Genomic DNA, 23,835 nt, shown 5'->3' with positions numbered 1-23,835 from the left:
TTGTAGAATTGGGTAATTCACAATAATATGCCATTTATGCGCATTTTTCCAGTGAACTATTTTGCTAAAATATTCACAACTGAAATCCATAGAGAGAGGAGGAGAGTCAAAGCCATTTAAATGTTCAAACTACTGTCTGTGGTACTATATCTGCTAGAGGGATACACTTCTAGTATTTACTTGGATTTACTTTCATCTTTCCAAAAGTGGCATGATTCCACCAAAAGGGGAGGGTAGAGAAGAGGAAGGGAGAGAATGCAATAAAAGTACATGCAAGATCACTTCAAAAATAGGATTAATCCCAAACTGTAATGTGTTTTCACTGTATAGGTGAACTATACAGTGAAAGAATCAAAGCTTTACCCTTTCTACAGAAGGTGACCCTTACTCAGCCAGCTGATTTCAAGGCATCACAACCCTTGATTTCAAGCACACACATGCCCATGGCACATGCACCCCGACCTTTTTTCCCAAACAATCCCTATTTGACCTGCTCTGCCCACTTAGCCAACCTGACACCTCTCAGCTAGCAGCCCCTTGGTCATAAGCCTTTTTGCATCACCTCCTCTCATGCTGTCACCATACTGTTGTCCTCACACAGATGCAAAACATCATTGCTATTTTGCAGCACAAGTCGTTCATATGTCTTTAAATGCAATGGGAAACTTTCAGGAGATGAAGCAGGGCAGTCCAGAGAAGTCCACACCCAGCTGGAACCACCCACACATAATTTGTCCTGGGAAGCTAATGTCCTGAAGGAAAAGTAGTTTGCCACTGGTTTGGTGAGTTTCTGCAGTGTCCCACAGCCTCTGTGTCACGAGCATGCAGGAGGTGTGACCACACCCTTCAGCCCAAACAAGGTAAGGGATTGGGAACAAAAAGGGAATGCAGAGTGCAGGACTTGAAATGGGCAGCACTAGGACAGACACACAAGTTTTCCTGTTATCCCCTCTGCCAGTGCAGCCACAGGAGGACAAATGGAAAAAATCAACTCACCCCAACCAATGCAGAGATAGAGGCGGAAAATCCTCTGCTCAGAGAAGACCGACAGTACCAGCAGTGTGTACAGGTACATGCCTTCCACCAGCAGCCAGTAGTAGTTTGCAGCCACACAATACTGCATCATCACAAAGACCAAACGGCAGCTGAGTGATTCCTGTGACAGAAAAAAGCACAGCCCAAAGTAACCCAAAAGGGACTGAGAATAAAAGGATACTAACTCAAAAGACTGCTTCTCTTTACTATTCTTGCTCCTCAAAAAGAGAGCTTGTTAAACTAACCATGTATTTTATAGCTGAATGGACAGATGCCAGTAATAGGTGCTATGCACAGCAGACAGATGCTTTCAACAACACTACTCCTTAAAATAAGGGTACATGGTCTGTATTTTCCCCTCAATAAGCTATGGATTTTATTTTGAAAAGTATGAATAAAGATGAAAAGAACAGTTGAAAGATACTGTATCAACAACAGTCAGTGAATCTTTCACTTTCCGGATACTCTATTTTGCAGTTGAGAATTTCTCTATTAAAAAGAGTGGATGCTGTAAGGTTAACTATTTGCCAAAGCAAAAGGTATTTTCATAGAATAGCAATGTTGCCCAGCGCACCCCATTTAAGTGCAAATTCTCTCATAGCTGGTAAAATACAGAGATGATCAGTAGGACTTTAGATAAGTATGAAACCTGATTACCTAATTAATCTATCCATCAGACCTGATGAAACCACTATTTGAGTAAACAGTGTGTAAAATCAAAGTCTACACTTTTTGGAAAGAGGAAATAACTGACAATACAATACAAACATTTCCAAACCATTTAAGATGTGATGTTATTTTCTGGCAACTGATAAACTGCAGATGAGAAAAAAAAAATCAACCATCATATGAGATTCACTAAGTTGTTTTAGCACTTCTGCCTTAGGCAGTGTCAGAAAAGGATGGGCACTAAGGATGCATCAGGAGAGTTTCCCTTACCACTCCAACCCTGTACTGGAGCAGCAAATGCCATACCCATGTTTTAGTCTCAAGAGCTATACAGATAATAAAGCTACTTTTCTTTGAGGTTTCAAGTACATTTTGCATTCCAAATCCAAATGGGGAAGGGCACACTTTCATCATTATTTACAAAAGAGTTGTATATCCTCTCTCATCAGTTAGAAGTATTTAATTGGCCTATTCCTCCAAAGCTTTTCTAAATATTTTCAAATTTGCATTTTAATCAGATGCTTCCTTTTTTTCCTGTCATCAAGAGATTATATAGAGATGACCAAGAACAACCAACTTAGCTGATGGTCAACCAACTTACCAGATGGACAGTTCTATCACAAAAAGTGCTGGCTTAGGAAAATAAATGCCTTCTTTTCACTGCTAGAAAGAAATTAAATTGCAGCTTAGAAAGAAGATACGGGCATTGGTGTACATATATATATATATGTGTGTGTGTGTGTGTGTGTATGCAAGTGTGCAAAAAGATCAGCTTCTTGTTCCTCTGTCTGGTGGAGGGGCAAACTTCCCACAGGTAGAAAAACATGTTATGCCATCAACTAAAGAATTCAATTACCTGCTGTCATGCAGGCACACTCCAATATCCTATGAATGACCACAGTGTCTGCCCTTACCTGGAAGGCTATAAGTCCTTCCCACTGGTACTCTTGTGTGGCTGTGCTGTACATCCACTTCACCACTGAGTCTTTAATGAAAACAGATATAGCCCGGAGGATAAAAGAGGTGAAGAGGTTCAGGTGAATGTAATTCCTCGTGCAATGCAGATGTCTGCAAAAAGAAAAATCTAGTCACGATCCACTACCTACATAAAAGATGCAACATCAGACACAGGACTGAGAAAGGGAACAACGAGCCCTGTAAGAAATCAGGAGGCACCAGAGGAAACCCCATAACTTGAGAATGGCTGTAGGGATTTCAAACTGTCTTTGGGAAGAAAATACTATCAAGGAAAATACATTAAAAATTCAGCCCTTAAAGACAATGTCTGGGGAGAGGAAGAAGATAGGTGCGTTAAGAAAAAAAAATGTCAAAAGCTTAAAAAGTGTAAAAATAAAGTTATTTTCAGAAGCCTTGTCTGAAAGGACTGAAAAAGTCAAGTTCCACATAATACTGAAGCTAATTGCTTTGAATTGACCCCATTGTCACTGTGCAAGTTTACCTTGGCAAAGCTCAGGACTGGTATGCAGCGCAGCTTCTGGCTGTGCTCAAGCCCACAATGAAAAAACATCCACCTGCAAATTACCATTTGACAACAAGAGAAAAATCTATATTCAAACTGCCTTCTGGGAGAATTGTAGATACTTTCTGTAGAAGTAAAAGGAACAGATTTTTCACCTCTGCATTCAGACTTGAAAACAAAAAAACAAAGGAAAAATCCTCTTGAATTTCAGCAGCCTGCTGCAAAGACAATAAAACTGCTACTTGTCAAAAAAAAAGAAAAAAAAAGAAAAAAAAAGCATGTTAAGGAATAGCAAAAGAAACTGCAGTCATGTAAATGGCATCTACTTGCAGAGTGCTGCCAATATTTTACCAGCCTTATTCACAAACATTTTTCTCCCAGCTCTGCAAGGGTACACACTTTACCAAAAAGGAAGTTACACTGGGTATGATTTTTAAGATGCTAAAAGACAAATGTAACATATGGTAATTGGCAATTATTCCAGCAAGACTTTCAGTGAACTTATACTTCATATGTCTGGTTTTTACAGCTCTATAAATTTTGGTAGAAAAACTGACTTGGTCTGAAAGTTAGAGGTTTGCACTGAAGAACAACTTGTTTGTCATAGGTCAGGTAGAATTTTTGTATCACTTTTAAGTCACAATTTATTTCAAAACTTACCTATCAATAATATTTACGTTCCTTAAACTCAAAATTCATTTGTTGCTACCCTTCAGAACTGCTACACATTTCTATCTGATTGAAAAAGTTATGTAAATTAGGCAATTGAAGAAAATAGGTTGCAAGTAGTTACTGAGTATTTTTGCTACAGGCAATGCAAGTTATTCAAATTGTTTCAGTCATGAAGTTATGGGCCTAATTCAGCTTCCACCACTGAAATTACAGACTTTCCTTCCATTTTTTTCAGAGGATCCAAAATAGGACTCTAGAGAGATACTGTTTCCTATGCTGTATCACCTTTAAAGACAAATATAAAGGTTATTCTGTAGTCTAAGAACTCTAAGAGGCACATCAGTATTTGCAAGTCATTGAATTAGATTTTGATCCCCATTTGTTGAGGCTGAGCAGCTCCAGGGAAACGAGCAGAGATTCCAGTCAGAATCCAGAAACTGCAATTCACATAGGGGTAGGTCTCATATTTCATGAGATCCAAGATGACGTTGTCTCCCGGTAAACAACTGAGACAGGAGAACACAAAATGGATTGATAGCGTAGTTTTAACAAGACTCTTGGTACCTCTGATGTCCCTAGAACCTCACTTTCAAAATGAGAAGCACACACTTGTGTACAGTTCTCCAGTCACTGCTTCACAGTTGAAGGAAAAATGCTAAAGCGTCACTCCACACTCCAATTCCCTCTCTCCTACCAGTCGTTGGTGACAAACTTGCTCTTTGTTCCCTGCCAGAAAACATGCTTTCTTCCTTCCTTCAAAAAGTACATGGTTGTGCTCTGTGACCTTTACATTTGGGCTGCTAAGATTACTCAAGAAGTGTCATTGATAGGTGAAATGAGGAGAAAACAGTTATCCTGGGAGACATTTGGAGACTTCAAGACCATCTGGTGCTTCTTCAGAAAGGTCCCAAAGTTGCACAGGTACAACACATACAAATCATAATTATCAAATGGTATTCACAGAGAGTGAGCATTTCTCTGGATTTCTGCAGTCATTTTAAAACTTCCTTGATATTGCCCACTTATGCTTCTCCATTAGAAGAAGAAGGGACAATATAATGCTAAAAAAGTATGGTTCAATGTGAGAAGGCTTGCATCACTTCAGTTTTGGAAATCAGAAGTTAAAAGACATGACTGACCTTTTTAAATATATAAGGGAAGAAAGGAAAGGGACTGCTTGCTAAAAGTGTAGTGCAGGCACCAGAGGAAATGACCAATAACTAGCAAAGGTAATTCTTCAGTCAGGGAAGGAAGTTTAAGGATCAGAGGATCACTGAAGGTTCCTGACTTGACTTCAAATAAGAGTACCAGGACATGGAACATTAAACTTTTTTAGGAGGCAGCCTCATCAGGACATAAGAGGGATGGGACCTGGCTGTAGGGATCAGCTTCAAGGTAGAGAGACTTCCTTCCCACAACAGAACAGGATCTCGTCTTTGTTTTCTAAATATCAGTCTCCTGTGCTCAGCACCCCCAAACTGAAGGAAAGTCTGGCTGGAATCAAAACATTTCTTGCATTTACAGAGGGAAAAAAAAAAAAAAAAAAAAAGATCCGTATTAGAATCCAAAGTTGTGTTTTGGTCTGGTGGGTTTTTTTTTTCTTTTATTCATTTTTTAACCTAATACACACAGTTATCTTTGGCATGGGCAACCAAGAGTGTCTCAATTTTTATATGTTCTGTTGAATTTGTAGGTGCAAACCTGGATGAACTCAGTATGTCACTATGGCCAGCTGTCAGCAATTTATTTCACAAACATTTCAAGTTTCAAACTGGACTCTCTTCCATATTGTGAACAAAATAAGAATTTCTGAAAGTTCTTCAAAATTATAAATTTTGTCAAAAATCCATTTCTGCACATCTTGCATGTGAAGGCTGGGACATAGGCCAGAGTGAGATGTATGCTCTGGTTAATTCCAAGCAAAGCAAGATGAAAATTTTTCTCTTAAATGTCCTCGCCCATCTCAGACGTGTGCCTCATCTTCAAGGTGAGACCATGAAGAAATGCTTGCATCTCTCTCTTTTACCACCTCTTCCAATAGAAATTTCATTGAAATAAAAACTTGCCAAATAAAATATTCCAATTGATAAAAAGTACCTATTCTACATGTTCATATGGGTAACTGCAAAAATTTGGCAATTTTACTTGCATTTTGAGAAGGAATTATTTTAGGAAGGAACACAGAAGTGACAAAAGATAGAGAAATAATGAGGTGATGGAAGGAGGGAAAAAGTAATCAAATGTTTCTGTTAAAGTCTGATACTGTCACATAGAAAAACATAAAATCTTTAGTCCACTCTCTTCAAAGCTTCACCAGTTACCTGAATCCAAGAAGAATGGCAGTTGCTATTACAAGGGCAGAGAAGGAAAGAGCATATCCAATGGTGTATATGATGGACAAATTCAGGAGCTGTTCTTCTGGTGCATCCTGAGAGCATATAAAGAAGAAAAGAAAAACAAAAAAGTGGAGGGGGAAAAGAGAGAGCTCATGGCCTTCAGTTCTTTTCTCCCAGCTACTTTCTAGCTTTCTTAATCATTCTCCTTCTTTCAAGTTTAAATGAACATGTCATATCAGTCTTCCACTTTCCATATGCTCTAAAAAAATAAAAATTTAATCTTAATTCCTCAGCTACTCCCAGGTATTGGCTCAAATAGTTGGGTTTTGCAGCCTGGCTAGAAAAATAGATAATCTGACATTATTTCATAATAAAGTTGGAGAGACATGAATTACCACACAAGCAAGTCTTAAAACTGATGGCAGGAACAACAGACACAACTCAGACCCACAGTAAAAATGGAAGACCTAATATTTTCAGACTTGAGCACTTCAAGCAAGTCTCCTTACTGTGATAATGGGGGGGGGTCCTCATCTACACTTCGAAGTGCTACATCTACATTTCAAAGTGCAACAAGCCAGGTCCTGTTTGATGATTTGGAGGCAAAGCATGCCTTGCATTCATATAGCTAAACCCTTTTCTGCCCCCAAATAATCTGTGTTCTGCCTCAACTATTCTACCTCCTGGTTACAAACCACAGCCCAACAGCATCTGATGACCTAGGTGTTACCACACTGCTTGAGAGGGAGCAACCTGCTGCAGACAAGAGCAGCAGGGGCTCTCTTCAGATTCACTGAAAACATGGTTATTGAGACCCTTGCTTGAAAATTCTGGCCAAAATCCTTATTGAGAAGAGAATTACTTGAAAAGGTACAGGCAGCTCTGAATTTTAACACAGTCTTACTGCTTAGCCTCCAAGGCACATTCATATTCACTGCTCTAGTTCATCTCTAAGCACTTATCTTTGTCTAAATAGACTCAGGGATTTTATTTCCCTTCTTCAAGCTGCTAAGTCTGCAATTGACTCCTGAGACCTGTGCTGTACAAAGGAATACATTCCTTGTACTTCATAAATTCAGTACAGTTATTCAGATGCATTTTGCACAGCCAGGAGGATTTAAGGTGAACACACAGGCTGTACCTCAGATTTGCTAGCTTAATGCTTTAAAGAGAATGCTATGAAAGTTGCCTTATGAAAAGCAAAATCTCTTCAGTATCAAAGCTTAAGCAAACAACTGAAACCTGACAATTTAAAACACATACACAGATGAAAATGACATCATACACCTAAATTTATAAAGATTCACTAACACTTTGGAATTTGTTTTAGTTACCTTTGTAATATAACACATGGAAAACTCAGAAAAACAACTTCTTGTTCCTACATGCCAGATACATAAACCGAAGTTACTATGGGGCTCTATATACATTAGCTGGAAATTGGCTGGAACAATAGCCAAACACGGCTGTTCATATTTCAGGGAGTGACACCATGTACAAAGGGTTTCAGAATCCAGATCAGTTAATGAAAAATTGGAGGCAGGTGCCAAATTGAACAAGTGTTACCATTAGGTATCTCACTCATTGGCATGTCCCGGCACAGCTCTGGAAGAAATCATAAGGGCCAACAAGGAAAAGTCAAACAACCAGGCTTATACACAGTGTTAAGACAATGTGTTCTGCTGATATAGCACAGAACACAAAAGGGAAACCACAGAGGGCATAGATCCTGCAGCTCTTGGGACTTTCATAAACTTGAACTGTTTTGACTAGGTAATGCACTAGTTCCCAGTACTCCAGGATAGAGAGAGTGCACTCAATTTCTGTGAGGAAAAGCATCACCCTGGGAGGTTCACAGTAGTAGTGGTATCACGTGTCATGGGAACGCACACAGTGCACTGGCTGACGCCAATGGCGGTCAAAAATCCTCTGAAAATCCCTGTGCTCTCCTTCATTTAGTGCCAGGCATCTCAGCTCCCTGCAGAGTAAAAAGCACGAGGGCAAGAAAATAACACTGACAAGCCTAATTCCATCACGCACAGAAAATGAAGGTATAAAGACAAAAAAAAACCTTGAACAAAAAAAAAGGGCAGGTATTGCCCCATGCCCAAAGGTGAAAAAGCAAATATCCTTCAATTCAGTTCATCTTAATCACCTTAATAGCTGCTAACAAGACAGACAGAACAAACGGTCACTATTACAATGACGTGAGAATGGAAAAAAGGCAAAGGAATAACAGTAGGTCACTCCTGCAGCTGAGCTCCTTGCTCAACTTGCACCACAGCTGGGATGACCTGAGTCACTTCTCTGGCTCTCACGTACATTTAAACGTGCTCTCATCTACCCTTCATGTTCCCTTTGTTAAAGAGGAGAGACCTGATGTCCCTTAGCATTAGGCTCACTGAGGTGAGTCAGTCAGGATTACTCTGACAGGAGAAAAACGCGTGGGCATCAACAACTATTTTGTCCCTCTCTTCTGCTTTGTCCTAAACAACAGCAGCAAGAGAGAGGGGGAGGGGAAATGGGCAAAATTCTTACCTGGTCAGAGGGCTCACACTCAGACAGGTTCCTCCAGGGCAGGGTTGAATTCTCCTTCAGCAGCCAGGTCCCCTCCAAGGTGCAGAAGCGGTACACCTGCCCATGCAGCACTGCCAGGAGCAAAATGAGCCATAGGGTCAGTGGAAGAGAGCCTACTCGACCAAGGGGCAAGGCTCACATAGCATCTCCATGCAACCCTCCTTCCTCACCCACGCTCTCCTGGCTGGAGGGGGAAGCTGCAGCATGGCAGGGGAAGTGCTGCACCTGCTCCCTGCCTGCCCCCAACACTCTGCTGCTTGTCTTCAGGGCCCTGGAGCAGCTGTCAAGGTATCAGATGGCACCAGGACATGTTCCAGGACAGTTGCTGACCATTCCACGCTAACAAGAGACTGAAATATTTGCTGCCATCTTTGTGTGGATTTTACAACATGCATAAATTCCAGCTCACTAAAATACTAGATTTTGAAACAAAGAAATTCTAGGAATGTTAAGCTTCAGCTACAGATTCTACATGGAAAAGAAGGTGCACAAAGACTAAAACTGCTTTTTCTTTTCTGAAAGCATGCAGACCCAGAGAAACCTCAGAACAGGTATGCTAACACAAGCTTCCCAAAATGTAAATGCTTATACAAACATTTGTGCTACAAAATGAAGCCATAAATCTTTTCCTAAACTACCTATGTACTCTTTCTATTCCCTCTGTCTACATCTTTGAATAACAAAATTAGCAATAAATTAAACATCTTTCTCAAGCAGTAAGCTGCTTGATCTTGTAAAAGCAAGTGCATTGAAATGGCTCCTAATAATTTATGTCAGACTGAAGCACCAAAAGAAAAAGTGCAAAGGGAAAGCAGCACTCACTTATAGTGTACGAAAAGAAACTCCTTCTCTAGTGTCTGGAGTACTGGGAAAATCTAACAACTTAGACAGTTGTACACACAAGCAACTGGAAGCGTCCTTGTATGAGCTGCTTTGCAAATGAAGTGTCTCACTAATCACATTTTTGACCTATTAGTAAACTGACCTATTCTGTATAAATGAATCTACCCCTTAAAAAGCGATGCTGGGTCAATCCCTCAACCAGGGTTAGTCTCTACCCAGATAATGTTTGGAAAAATACACTTACAATACTCTGGGGTATAAGAAGATGAGTTAGGAAGATTCAGTTCTACATGGGCATCAATATACCTCCCAATTACAGCTTTTGCTCAAACCCAGCCTTGCCTGCTTCAACCTCATCCTGTTGTCAGCTCCCTCATTACTGCAAACTAGAATCTTTAGAATTTGGCATTTCTGTTCAATGGGAAAATTTTAAAACTTATTTGAAATTCTAAGAACCCAGTAGGCTATTTACATGTTAGCTGACAACAGGTAATCTGTTTGATAATTGTCAGTAGCAGACAACTAATAGGTACTCTAAGTAATAAATGTTAAAAAAATATAAACATTAATATTCTAATAAGCAATTTTTAATGAGTATGCTAAATAATAGCTGATAATGGTTCTGGTATTATAGTCTATTTGTTTTTGTAATTGCTATACTGAATACATCAGTAAGAGGTAATATAAAGATGATACAAAAATTAAGCTATGCTCGTGGAGGTTTTTTTCTTACTATTAAGGGTATGTGTTCACATGAAAACAGAAGGAGAGATTAGGTACAGCATCTGCAACACACACAGTCACAGCCACTAACTGCACCTGCTCTCATTTACCTGCTGCCAGTGACAACCACTTCCTTCGGTCAGCGCATTGCTATGGTGTCACTCAAGGGTAATAAGAATGCTTATTTAGGAGCATCAGGAATAAAAGAAAGACTAGGGAAAATATGGGTCTTCTCAGGAAGGATAGGGGAGACCTGGCTGCAAAGGACAGGCAGAGGACTGTGAGGCTCTCAATGGCTTTTATGCTTCAGCCTGGAGAAGGCTCCAGGGAAACCCTACAACAGCCTTCCAGTTCCTGAAGAAGAAAAGCTCGAGTGTAAATTTAGATTAGATATTAGAAAGAAATTCTTTATTGTAAAGGTGGTGAGTCACTGCAACAGGTTATGTTGAGAGGCTGAGGGTGCCACATCCCTGGAAGAGTTCAAGACCAGGCTGGATGGGACTTTGAACAACCTGGCCTAGTGGAAGACATTCCAGTCCAGGGCATGGTGGTTGGAACTAGATGATCTTTCAGGTCCCTCCCAACCCAACCATTCCATGATTCTATGAATATACTAAGGATCTCACACATCATTCCCCCTCTCATCCACCCCCCTCACAATTAGTGGTCAGCAACCTGAAGTAAGCCATTCAAAATACCTGTGCAAAAGCAGCCCTGGGAATCAGTAAATATTGTATATTTGGAGCCAATGAATGTGAAATCCAGGAGGTTTAAGTTCAGAGGGTCATAGGACTAGAAAATTTTGTCTGTCTGCCATTAGATGAGCTATAACCAAGCATTACAAGACAATAAAAAAGTTATTATGAGGCATAATCTCAGAAAACAAGAAATTTGACTATATTCCTGGGGTGAAAAAAAAAAAAAACACAAGGGAAAAAAAAACCCCACCCTGCTAAAGGAGAATTAATTAAAAAAACAAGTGAACAAAAAAACCCCAAACCCCAACATTATTTCACATTCTCTAAAACCCTTTGTGAATTCACCCCCTCTGCCAGTATTTCTTAGTGCAAGGTCTAACTGGAATGAATGTTTAGCTTCAATATATTTATTTTCTCTCCCAATCATCATGACACACTTTAATTTTCTTTTTTATTGATAACACTTTTTAAATAATGAAGAGGAAAATCTAGCGTATCCTGAAGGCTGGCATATATTAGAGAACTGAAAGGTTTCCTGTAAATGAAACATGGAATTTGCTATCAGACAGAAAGACAAGGCAATTCATTTAAATATGAAGAAAAAATAATATAATGCTATTACACTGGACAGGAACATTCCTGCCACATCTAGGACTCACAAACTCTCAAACTAAATGGCTCTCACAGACTTCTAGGGTCACATGCCAGCTGTGTCAGGTTGTCATAGACTCACTGATTGCCGAAACAGGGGTGACCAGTGCAGGACTCAGAGGCAACTGAAGACAAGCTGGGCTATTTGTACCCAAAAAGAGCCTTAAAATGTAAAAGAATAAATCAAACAAATTCAAAATAGATGAGACTGCACATCACAATGTGAGAGCCTAAATACCTGATCTATGGAATAATTTAATAGCCAAAATGCTTATGAGATAGAAAATGTTATTAATGTTTTAATGTTTGTTTTAATGTTTTAAAGAGCATTTATAAAAATGTTATAAAAATTTCCACTTTGACGTACCATTAAGATTCTAGTTGATACATGGGACAACACTCATGAAAGAGCTGAGAGAGTGCAGAATGCAGGACATGAAAATAACACAGGGCTGATGCACTGCAGGCAGCCAGTTACTCTCAGAAATGTGAAAACAAGTCTCACTGTTGTGGAAATGGAATGCTTTCAGTAATGTGTCAGACTCCCCATTACCCACACAGCATCACTCTGTGGAGCTGTGAAGGGCTCAGAAATTAATAAACACCACACACGAGACCCTTCATGCCTTGCAGCTTGGCCCATCCAACACCAGCACCATGCAGGGTCTCCCAGGCAAACCCAGCCCAGGGGTGCGGCCACCTTCGAGCGCTGTGTGATCGGTCAGAGAAGCTGCCTGGAGGAGACTGCCCAGAGCCCAGACTTCACACAGCATGCCCACAGAAAGGTGTACCTCTGAAACAGAACCCTCCCAAATTGCATCAGCCCACAGTCATTCCTACTTTCTCCATTTCCCAGAAGCAGAAGGCGAACAGCTTCCATCTACTCCTCCTGTGGACAACAAGCTCAGTCACAGGCAGCCACATGCTACTGCCCAAACACAGAAAAAGCTGTTAATGTCCAGCAACTCAGAAGAGATGAGCTGAATGCTCTTCCCCAGTCTTGTCTCAGTGATGTGAGGGACAGAGTAAAACACCAGCAACTCTGCTTTGGTGTGTCTCCAAAATAACCTATAAAACCCTGGAGACTTTAAATCTTCTCATATACAAAATTCCCATCTTTGTTGCAGGTCCAACAAAATTCAAGGAATCCACTAGCTTTCAATCAGTAATGTTTTGACTCAAGAATTGCAAGTGTCTTACCATTCTTTCTGCTCAGAGGAAAGCATGTGGCTTGCAATAAAGCTACCTAAAAATGTTTCAAAACTACTTTTTCACATGTACTTTTTATGACTCTCTCTGCACAGGTGGTCATGGCTTAAGATAGAGATCTTCAACCTTCTAAAACAGATAAAGGGATAGTATATGTACACATTCTGTCTTTGCTGAGGGCCTGGTCCAAAGCTCACTAGGAACCTAATTTCCTGCAACTTTCATGTGGTGCCATTGCTGAAAAGAAAATCAGTTATTAATAGACACTGAGACAAACTAACAGTGACATGCTAGGAGGTGGCGTGTATGCCATGACAGAAAGAAGGCACCAATACAGATTCCCCCACAACTGCTGAGCAATTTCAGCTTCTTGCTTGCAGGTGGTTTACTCAGAGGCAAATCACATTTGTCCATGCCTGAATTCTGCAGTGACTCAGGCCCTCTTACCTTTAATGCAGTCAAAACACCAAGCATACAAAGACCAGCAGCAGTTCTAACAGACCAGAATGAAGAACAATATTTTTTTTAAAGGTTCAAGGTGGCTCTTGCCTCCTTGCTATCCTGCAATACCTTTTTCCTGTCCTGTTATGTTTCCTCCTATATAGAGTCAACGTTTCAAATCATTCCACTATATTCTAGAATTGGCTATCATCCTCTGCAAATAAACAAATCCACACCCAGTGCATAGGGAATCTGATTTTATTTACTTTTTAAGCTAAGTGCAAAAAATTGCAAAACCTTTGGAACAGCAGCTTAATGGCACAAGTTTATTTAAACAGTATCAATCACACCTCATTAGAATTACATGCTAAAACACAGACTGATGCCCAAAACTCTCTCTAAGCTGATAAAAGGTAAAGAGCCAGCATTGAAGCTAATAACATCTAGCTACTGAACCTGTAAATCAAATCAAATTCCAGAAATAGCTGAATACTTTTACGTATGGAGAGCATGGGCAAAAAACAACTTTTCCTTATTAGTCCCATTTTTACTAGAAATAAAAACAAATTGAGTATCTTCTCTATTTGAAACAGCCAACCTCATCTGCATTTTACAACATCAGGGTGTCAAGGTCAGTGTGACATTACTCACCCAACTGTCCCTGAGGATAAACTGGAACATTATTCATTGTAAAAATAAATTACAGCGTGTCCTAGCCAATCAATTCTATTCAGGCAGAGAGATGAGAGAATGAGAAGAACAAGAGACTGCAGTTTTGTCTGTCTGCTCTGTGTCAAGTGTTATAGACTTGTCTTCTGTTAACATCCATTCTCTACTTCCAGCAGGGAAATTGTTTTGGAAAAGGTAACAATTTTCTCTATAAAGCAGGGTCTCTGCAGTATGAGAGCATCACTACAGTCTTCAAGACAGACTGGTTTGTTCCTGAAACGAGCAAACTGCCATTTGATGGGGACAACAACTTACCAGAATTCAGGAGATTGCGCCCCCATCAGCAGCTCTGTTCAGCTATCACTTGCTGTTACTTGGGCAATGCTCTCCTGAAAGGAATCGCTCCTGGCTGTAAAAGCTGCTGCTAAGTGTCACTCAGCCCCAACCCCCATGCTGCTTTCTGCAAAGACATCCTAAACCCAGGACTCATGCCTAGGAGTATGCAGCTAAAAGCATGACATAAGAGAACAGCCTGATCCTGAAGCCTCCAGGGAGCTGGAAGAGCCCCAGCTTGCACCACTGTCCAAGAATCACATTTATCAAAGTGCTCCTTTGTGCTGGGCTTACCACCACATCATCTGAAATTATATTACCTCAACAGGCAGTTTAACTACAGGTACTTTATTTAGTATTCTTTCCCACCATTCCTCTTCCCTCATAATGTATTAGTCATCTCAACTCCTTTGCTTTTGTAATAACAAAAAGAAAAAAAACCAAGCCTGTGCTTGCTTACTTACATGCTCCCTTGCACCATGGGGTGGCTGTTAGGTGTGCAAGCTCACATCTGTCCCTTGGTAGGAGTGTGAATGCATTTACTTTTCTTTTTCCTCTTGTTACTCTTCTTCCTTGCTGGAGGGATTCTCTGATCTTTCAAGCTAGGAGCTAGTGATGAGGAACATTCACAATAAGGATGTTTGAGTCTGTTTCCCTACCTCTCACCCAAACTATACACACTACTGAAAATTATTTTCTTCCTGCAGCAAGAACTTGAAGTGACCACCTGACATGACCTCATGCAGACCTAACAGACACCTTTACATGGTGCAAGGGAAGATCCAACCAAGCACAGGCCACACTGCAGGCTGCACAGACACCCCTGCATGTCCTGGAAATTCTCAGTGCCAGAATCCTCTGCTGTGCTATCAAAAGCACAAAGTCACAGACACTGCAGATGGAGATGATGTTTGGCATCACACATGGAATATTGCCTGCATATAAATTCTTATTTAAAAGCATTTCTTTTGAAATTACATTAACACAACAGCACTAAAGATTCAAGAATCAGGAAGTGTTAAACTAAAGCTACTTAGACGAGTTCTAGTTCCACCCAGTAACAATATTTCTACATACACAGTCATACATTTTTTCCAACAGAATCCACGGTTTTATTCAGGACGCAGAACAGAGGGAGATAATTTAATGTGAAATTACTCATTCTTACTACTGTGAGATGCAAGCCATATTTAAGCAGAATGAATCTAGTCTATATCAAATACTGCATCTTCTTATTTGTATGGTCCATTCAAAGACCACCAACAATTCAGCTCCCCAATGAACACTAAAGGCTATTAGTTCATATCCATAAAGAGATGATCAAAAATAAAGACCATATTTTGGTAACATAATAAAGTCACATTTATACAAAAAGAAAATTTGTTCTGAATGGGCATATTCAGTTCTCTTAGTGCAGAGATCATGCTTGCCAGGTCTGCAATATCTTGCCTCACTCAACACAACTTTCTCAGTTAATGAGGCAATGATCCTGCAGAGAAGAACCCCCTTTACTACATCTCACATGCAAATCCATTCCTCATACTGAAGGTATAAGATCTGTGAAAAAGAAAACAATCACAGAACACGGCTTCATAATTAAAAACTACTTGCATAATGGTGGCCAATAAAGGTTATGGAAGCAAAGAAGACCATACCAACTCACAAAGTATTCCTTAAGTCACATCACTGGGTATGAATTAGCATCTCAAAAATTAAAATAGCTTTCTGGAAAAGAATATTGTTTTTAACAGAGCATTACCCTAAAAGGTGCTATACCCTCCAAGCATTTAATTTGAGGAACTTGTATTAAGAAAAGGCTGCCATTAACTATGCTAGACAACACTGACACTTGACATAACTTTTTGAAATAAACTTTAAAAAAAAATCATAAAAGTGCAGCATGCATGTGGGCATCAGGTTTAATAAAGAATGTTTATGAACTATAAAAGATGTGAATTAATGCAATAAAAGAAGGCAGCTTATGAAAAACAAGTATTTATGGTAATGGCACAGCTTTGTCAACATTTGATAAGATACCAAGAAGTACCATTAGAAGTTTTGTTCAGAATAAATAAAAGTAGATTGGAATACATTTATTGCAACAACAAATGTGATTGGAAGTTTAATGCAAAACAGACTTGTAAAAATGCTGTTAAGAGGTTTTGTGTTTTTAAGTTATTGTATCAGTTAATGTAATTAATAGAAGCCATCCTATTTGAGGATATTAAAATGATGCCAAAAAAAAAAAAATCTGCAGTGAAAAGTTCTCTTAAAAGGCTGCAAACCACACAATTAAAGTTGTCTCCAGGGCAGAGAAAGGGATCTATTTTACTACGCCCATATTCCAAGGCCTTATAAAAATAAGCAAAAAAAACCTCTCAAAACAAGCTAAAAAGAAAGGAAAAAACTAGACAAATCATTAGGATAATACTTGCTGAGCTAAAAAAAAACCTTTGAGCAAAGACAACAGGTAACTAGTGTGTTAAACATGCACAGTCAGGAGGGAGAGGGATGTACACAGGCAAATGAACACTGGTTGGTTGATGCAGCTCCTGTGCAAAACAAAAAGCTCCAGAACATGGAGCCTAAAACAAATGCCAGATGCTGCAAGCAAACTGCCAGTCCTTGGCAACATGGAAATTAGTGGTATTTGGTTATCTGCAAAAACAATGGTATACAGAACCACTGATTAAATAATCCTAAATTTATCATCTCTCACAAGACAGGTGAAAAATCCTAAACAATAGGAACTTTCAGAAAATAGGTCATAAAATTTATCTCAAACTATCAAACTTCATTTAGGGCTAACTATACTTCTGCAAGAATCTACACAAAATAATGTGGACACTTCAAAGCAGAACAAATAAAATAAAGCATTTCATCCATTTTGAAGACTGAAGACACACCATTGTTCTCTCCCCTAACTACATTCCTCTCCTTAGTTCTCCTCTTCAGGTTCATTCCTTCAACCCTTCCAGCTGCTGCAATATTTAGTTCTATGCTGCTGCTCTACCTTCGCACTCTTGCCCCCTTTCCCTTTCCCCCCACACTTTCCTACTTCTCTCTCAGCTCCTACTCAGGGTTGCCATTTCTCAAAGCCACCATAATTAAAACTGCAACCTAACTCCAACCTCTCACATCTCTTTTCTCACCAGCCAATTCCTCAGCCTTCCTCATCATACTCCAAGCTCCTCCTCCTCCAGCCAAGCAGTGAAGAGGGGCAAAATCAACAAGGAACAGCTGCTTTCAGATCTGGACCTACTGCAGCCAACAAGGCCACAAGAAGCCCTGCTCAGCCCATGCACCAAAAGCACGTCTGACCTCAACAGCCACACATTTCAAGAGAAAGGAACACTACTCCACACTGATATGGCTTCTGGAGACTGTAGTTGCAAACAATCACACATAAGGAATTCATCCCCACAAGCAGCAAGAGACGTATCACCAGCATCACAGGAGCCACACTCCTCTTTCTCATCCACATGCTGAAATACAGAATAAAATTTTGACAAAATGTTCTTGGAAAACATCAGCCTTAAAACAGTTCTAATTTGTTGAATCTCATCATGCCAAGCACTACAAATCTATAAGGTACTAAATAAAAGTTCTAACAAATAATGGAAAAAAAAAAAGAAAGGACCGAGCAATTTTATTATGGAAATCACCATCTTTTCTGTCAATAGTGTCTGGAGGCCACTAAAGCTGCAGGTATGTCTGGATTTACCTTTCCTTTACAAAGTCAATCTTTACACCAATCTCAGTGATTCTTACCCTCCAACCCAAAGCTGGGACCTGTCCCTGATCTAAAAGTCAGGATCTCTTACACTCTTATATGGGTAATTTTCCCCACATTCTTGATTCCAATTTAAATTTCTGTTCAATTTTCATTGCTTGAGAGGTATTTGGATGGACATAAAATCCCTTTGACTTAAACTCTTCTCTTCCTGCCAAGGAACAATCCCTTCCCTTGAATGTTCACTGCCAGTGATACCTCACATTTAAAAAAACTTAGGCCCACTGTCATTCATCAGTCACACCAACACAATGTTTTCCACATTTTACCCGTGCTTTCATTCTGTTTAAAGGAATTGTAGGTGCCCTGCCTCATTAAACTCCAGGACCATTACCAGGCAGTTTTTGCGCATGTAAGTCAGTTTTTTGCCTTCAGAGGAAATATGCCATTGAGCACTTGATCCTTTTCTTGCCTAATTCATTCCTGTTCATTCCAATTGTCAAAAAGTAAATTAGAACCAGACAGTCATATGAGTCTGACCAGGCATCAACCAGCATTATTTTTGTCACCAAACAAGTCATATACCCAAGTTCTCTCATACACATTGCCCAGAAAAGCTTTATTCTTATACAAAGAAAAATTAAAGTGATGTATGGGAATCCTAACAGTTAACATTTGGAGCATGTTTGAGGAGGTTTTGAAAATTCATAGCAGGGACCTGAGTGTCTCAGGAAAAATCTAGTCTATGACAGAAAACTCTCAAGGGGAAAGTCACCAATAAAACATGCAAGTAGAAAAGAATAATACTTCTAAACAAATAAAACTGTGTGCAAGATTAAGAAGTATAATCATTGTAAAGATTAGTGTATTTTCAAGTCAAAGATGCATATGCAAAATGGCATGAAATGGAGGATATTCTATAATTAGACATGCATTCAGACACCTTTTAAGTCAGTCCACATTTTTTGCAGGACTGCTCTGTCAAATGAAATTATAAAAAATTCAACCACAAAGCTACTAAGTTAGAGGCAAAGACTCAGCTGCCTTTACGTAAAGCATTTACTTATATATATATATACACACATACATATGTAGATTGATTTGTATCTTCACCAAAATTTAACTGAGGATATTGGAAAAATAAATAACCTTTAAGATCACTACCACATCAGAAGCGTATCTGTTATGTGAGAGGACACACATAGGTTGGATGTGAGAGGAGTCTTTCCCACCACCCAAGGTGAAGTGCCAGGAATTCCTGAAAAGGGGAGGAAGAAGTGAGCCATATGGGCAAGTTGCTCTCCACCTTTGCTGTTTTAAGATCAGGTATTCATGTTTTAGCACATCTTCTGGGACTTGGGGGGAAAAAAACCCCAAAACAACCAATATTTTACTAATTAGCAACATTTAAGTAAACTGAAAGTTAACAATCTGTTTTCAGCAAGGCATTTAATTATTTAGCACACACAAACACTATTGTTTATTCAGACCCTTAATTAGTTCACTTTACTCATCCACAGCAATTAAAAACTGCAAGTTCTTAAAGGTAAGTAAAGTGAATAAAGATTTGAGGTCCCTCTGTTTAAGAGTGCACTGGTACAGAAAACAAAAGCAAGTAGATAACTTCAGTTATGCAAGTATGTAATGAGAGCACAGATGAAGTCTAAGATATCAAACATATTTAGCTACCTGCTAGACTAGCATGGGTAAGGCACAGAGGCAGTCCAGCTCTTCCTTGCAGCTGGGTTTAATGGTGTTCATTTCTCACTGAAAGGCACTATTCATGGCCAGATCAGCTGTAGGACACGTCTCAAGCACTCACAAAATGAAGCTCAGCTATGTCTTTTCTGAGGTGTGCCTTGACATCCTTGACAGTGCATTTCAAGGAATTACTTTAAACACAAAACATGATACAGCTATAACTAAAAAATTTCTGGAAAACATACAGTCCTGCCAACTGGTCTAACTCCCACAGACACAGCAAGCTGATATCCTACAGCAGGCTTCTGCAGCAGTGCAAAAACCGTAATTCTTCCTAGAAGGGCTCAGGTGACCCAATCTATACCTGACATATGAACATCATGCTTCCATCACACATATGAGCTTTGCAATGTCTGACTATGTGCAAAGTTTCCTTTGATGTATTTTGGCCACAGCAGGAAAGGAATCAGAGCACAGAGCTTTTCCTAGAGAGATTGTCCCTATAGAAAGTCACATCTCAGCCCAGCTGGAAGGTCATATGTCACTGCTCTATTGTATGCACCTCAATCTGAAGTTAACCAGCAGTTTCTTTAAAAAGCTGTTTCTTTTACTTAAGCAAAATTGGTAAAATGGAGAATGGCATTACCATGTGGCCCAAAATAAATGCACGTTAATAACATCTATCTGTTAATGATTTTAAAAATTATTTCTGCCAACAGCCCCTATATCTACCCTTGAGATGAGCAACATATGTTTCAGAATTCTCTGGTATACTACCAGATGGAGACTGACAAACAGAGGCAGAGGTGAACTTGAAAGACTAAGATTTTTTTTTTTATTATTACTTTAAGCAAACTGAAATTGCCAATTAGCTAGAGACAGCTTCTGGTGCAAGGAAATATATATTTTGAATTGTGTATGGGTTAGCAAATGCAAAGAAACATGGTTTTCACTGAAAAAAGGTCATACCTTTCAGCATTATTGAGAACTTTCTGGAAGCTTGGTTTTATTAAAGCAAATAAGGGAAGAAATTTAATAAATGTCTAATCATCTTCAGAGTATCCAGTATTTGAAGTGAAATTTATTTTCTTGCATGCAAAAAGGTAAGCAGGTACTTAAACTACACACTCACAAAGACATCTGCTGTCTCAGTTTTAAAAGACCATCTCAAACTGCGAAGCTGGATGATTAAACAAAAAGTGTAAGAGATGAAACCAGACAAAGTTGAGCTTGGTCCCTTGAACCAAATGTTCCTGCCATGCACATAACTTCAAAAACTGTCTGAAGGACAATTCTCACACAAATGCCTGGGTCCTCAGCTGTAGGGTTTTCCACAGAGCCCTCTAGAAATCAAGAAGAGTTTCTTTGGTTTGCTTTGCACAGGCAGAATTAGAGCTTCACCACCGCAGCACTGCTATCCATAGGAGGTTTCACAAACAAAATCAAACATCTTTTTTGTTTGTTTGTTTTTTTTTTTTATGTTTTTGCTTCTTTCTGGCACTATGGCACTCTGTCCCCAAACTCCCTCCCCCTGAGTCTGAACAGTGTGCAAATGGAACTGAGGGAAAGGGAACAGGATCGGGACACTGGATTTAATCCTGCAGCACAGCACATGCCTTGGGAGTGCAGATGCTTGAGCACCAGCCCTGAGTGACTATGTTTGATAGCAAGGGGCTGAGAAGAGTACTAAATCACATTTAAGAAAAGATTAGCTGCAGAAACTTTTCCAATGGTCCAGGCACCCCAGGAGCAGTGACACAAAATCCTGCTGAGGCAGAAGTCTATGTGTGATTCTCACCTGTGTCACTATACAGCATGCCACAGACACAAAGCACTTGTGGCAACACCTTGACAAACACAACAAGGTTCTGGTTTCTTTCTCAGCCCTTCTCCTTCTCCCAATCAAAGATAGATTTAGTTTGGGATCAGATGAATTCATTTCAAACTTTTTGTTTTCCTGCTTGTGTAGCAGGGAATGGAATCTTCAATATTGCTGTACAATGATACCATTACAATTGTGTAATTGAGTAAGCACAATTAGGCTCTTGGGAAAATAAATGCACCACACAAGAAGGAAGGTATTAATTAATGATTTAAGCAACAGCCAGGACTAACTTGGGCACTAATGCTGGGTGGGGACTGTGCAGACAATTTCCATGATCTCTGCTGCACCACAATAAGGTTAGCCTGTATCTCATAACCCTAGGGAAATTGCTTTAAACAATCATAAAATCCTCATGGTTAAACTGCTAACCTCTGGTACTTCAGAGTTCCAAGGTAACACCCCACTTCCACCCAAGCCGTATGCAAAGCCCCTACCTAAAGACACATCAAGAAAAGAAGTTCTGCCACCAGAGAGAAAATGGGGAGTGCTGGAAGAGGGTCTCAAATCTAGGTTACAGCAGGGGGAAATGAGAAACATCTGACCTCAATATATTCTTGCAACTGACAGTACTCTGGAGCAGCAACACAGTCCAATCTCTGCATTTCCACACCCCCACGTGAAGCTCAGCTCATACAATCTTTGTGACTGGGCAAAATTATTATGTGAAGTATAGCTGTGGTGCCAGATATCTCCACGATTTAATCAGACTGATTCAATCTCCAGCAGCCAGAGGAAGCCACAAGGTTACTATCAGTGGTCATCTGGTATTACTGCTGGGTTAGTCTGCCACCAGAGAGACTTTCAGGTCTCTCACATCACAGGCTGGAAACCAATGCTGTTTCCAAGAGTCCCCAGGCTGTACTTTACCTGATGATCTGGGAGAACAAAGGAGCAGGTGTCACCATTGCAACACATAACAAAGTAAAGAGAGGATAATACAGATAAAGTGAATTATAGGAGACAAGTGATTCAAGCAAAGGTGAATGACAATGAAAGTTATTAGGTAAACAAGAAAACAATTTCAAACTAGGAGAAAGGTAGATTTAGAGAGCATAGGGAACTACAAAGCACTGAGGCCTCATGGACAATATCAATTAAGGCATACAAGCCACCTGGCCCTTTACCTGGCACAAGAAACATTACAATTCAATGAGATCTTGGTAGTGCAGAAGTCCTCCAAAGGCCTGTGTATGGTTCTTATGGAAGACTTCATAGTAGTACAGCCAAATTATTAAGTCTTATGCCTCCCTCCAGGACTGAAAAGGATCCAATGCACTCCTGGGGCACAGCTTCTGGCTTAGTTTCCTCCAAAGAAACATACACCAAAGTTGCTCAAACGAAATCAGTCGCAGCAAGCAGCACAATCAGAGGTTGCTTCAAAATTCACTACTGTGCTATATCAAGATACCAACACATACAGAGTAGCAACAATCTAAGTCAGGTGCCAGACCCCTCAAAACTAGAGACAGGTTCTAAGCTGAAACAAAAGCATTCCAAGATTTCAGATTTTGAGTGGAGATCTGAGCAACAGCCACATCTGTGTTGATGCAAGTCCACAGCCAGCCTTGGTGCAGTCCAGTGCATATAGGAGCAACTGATGGGGCTACTGTTCACCTAACTCTTGTCTGAAACTACTACCTCTAGAAGGTTTTTTAATTAGAAAGGATTTAGTGCTATTAAACAATAAAATATCAGAACCCCAGAGGAGGCATAATTACAAGAGGAATTGTGCAGCTCCACAGTTTCCAAATCCACATGGTGTTACTGGCAGCTGGCCTTCAATTATGAGAAGGTAACAAGAAAAAGCACACAGCCAGTGACAGTGAGGCAAGGTGCCCATCATCCCTTAAAGGAGCCCCTACTGCTCCCCTCAGAGCTTCTGCACTGATTTGGCTTCGAGACAGCTACGGCCCCAGAACTCATCATAATCTCTCCAACTACAATGTGGATAGCAAGGTGTGCAAAGTTTACCTGGTGCAACTTCAATGTTATCATAACCTGAGTGGGCTTCACATACAGGAGCAAAAGCAACAACTCTGTCAGCCACAAGTATAGAAAATTTGCCTTCAACAAGCTCTGGCTGTGGGCCAAGATCTGTGCTGGCAACTTTGCAGAACAAATTCATTTAACAATAACCTCCCTCCTGCTACTTCAACATCTCCCCACAAAGACCTGCCCTA

At 39.9% G+C, this 23,835-nt stretch overlaps 1 protein-coding gene across 1 annotated transcript in view; it reads right to left on the bottom strand.

Moving 5' to 3' along the window:
- Positions 1-23,835, bottom strand: part of GLP1R (glucagon like peptide 1 receptor) — an 86,877-nt gene that overhangs the window by 25,336 nt on the left and 37,706 nt on the right. Inside the window, 4 exon segments of the mRNA XM_053972437.1 lie at positions 997-1,156; positions 2,619-2,772; positions 6,178-6,284; positions 8,731-8,840. Coding sequence (XP_053828412.1) covers positions 997-1,156; positions 2,619-2,772; positions 6,178-6,284; positions 8,731-8,840 — 531 coding nt within the window.

Source organism: Vidua macroura, chromosome 3 (genome assembly GCF_024509145.1).
Source record: "Vidua macroura isolate BioBank_ID:100142 chromosome 3, ASM2450914v1, whole genome shotgun sequence".
NCBI classification, from domain to species: Eukaryota; Metazoa; Chordata; class Aves; order Passeriformes; family Viduidae; genus Vidua; species Vidua macroura.
The sequence above is the reverse complement of the archived record's forward strand: the minus strand, read 5'-3'. Positions and strand labels throughout refer to the sequence as shown.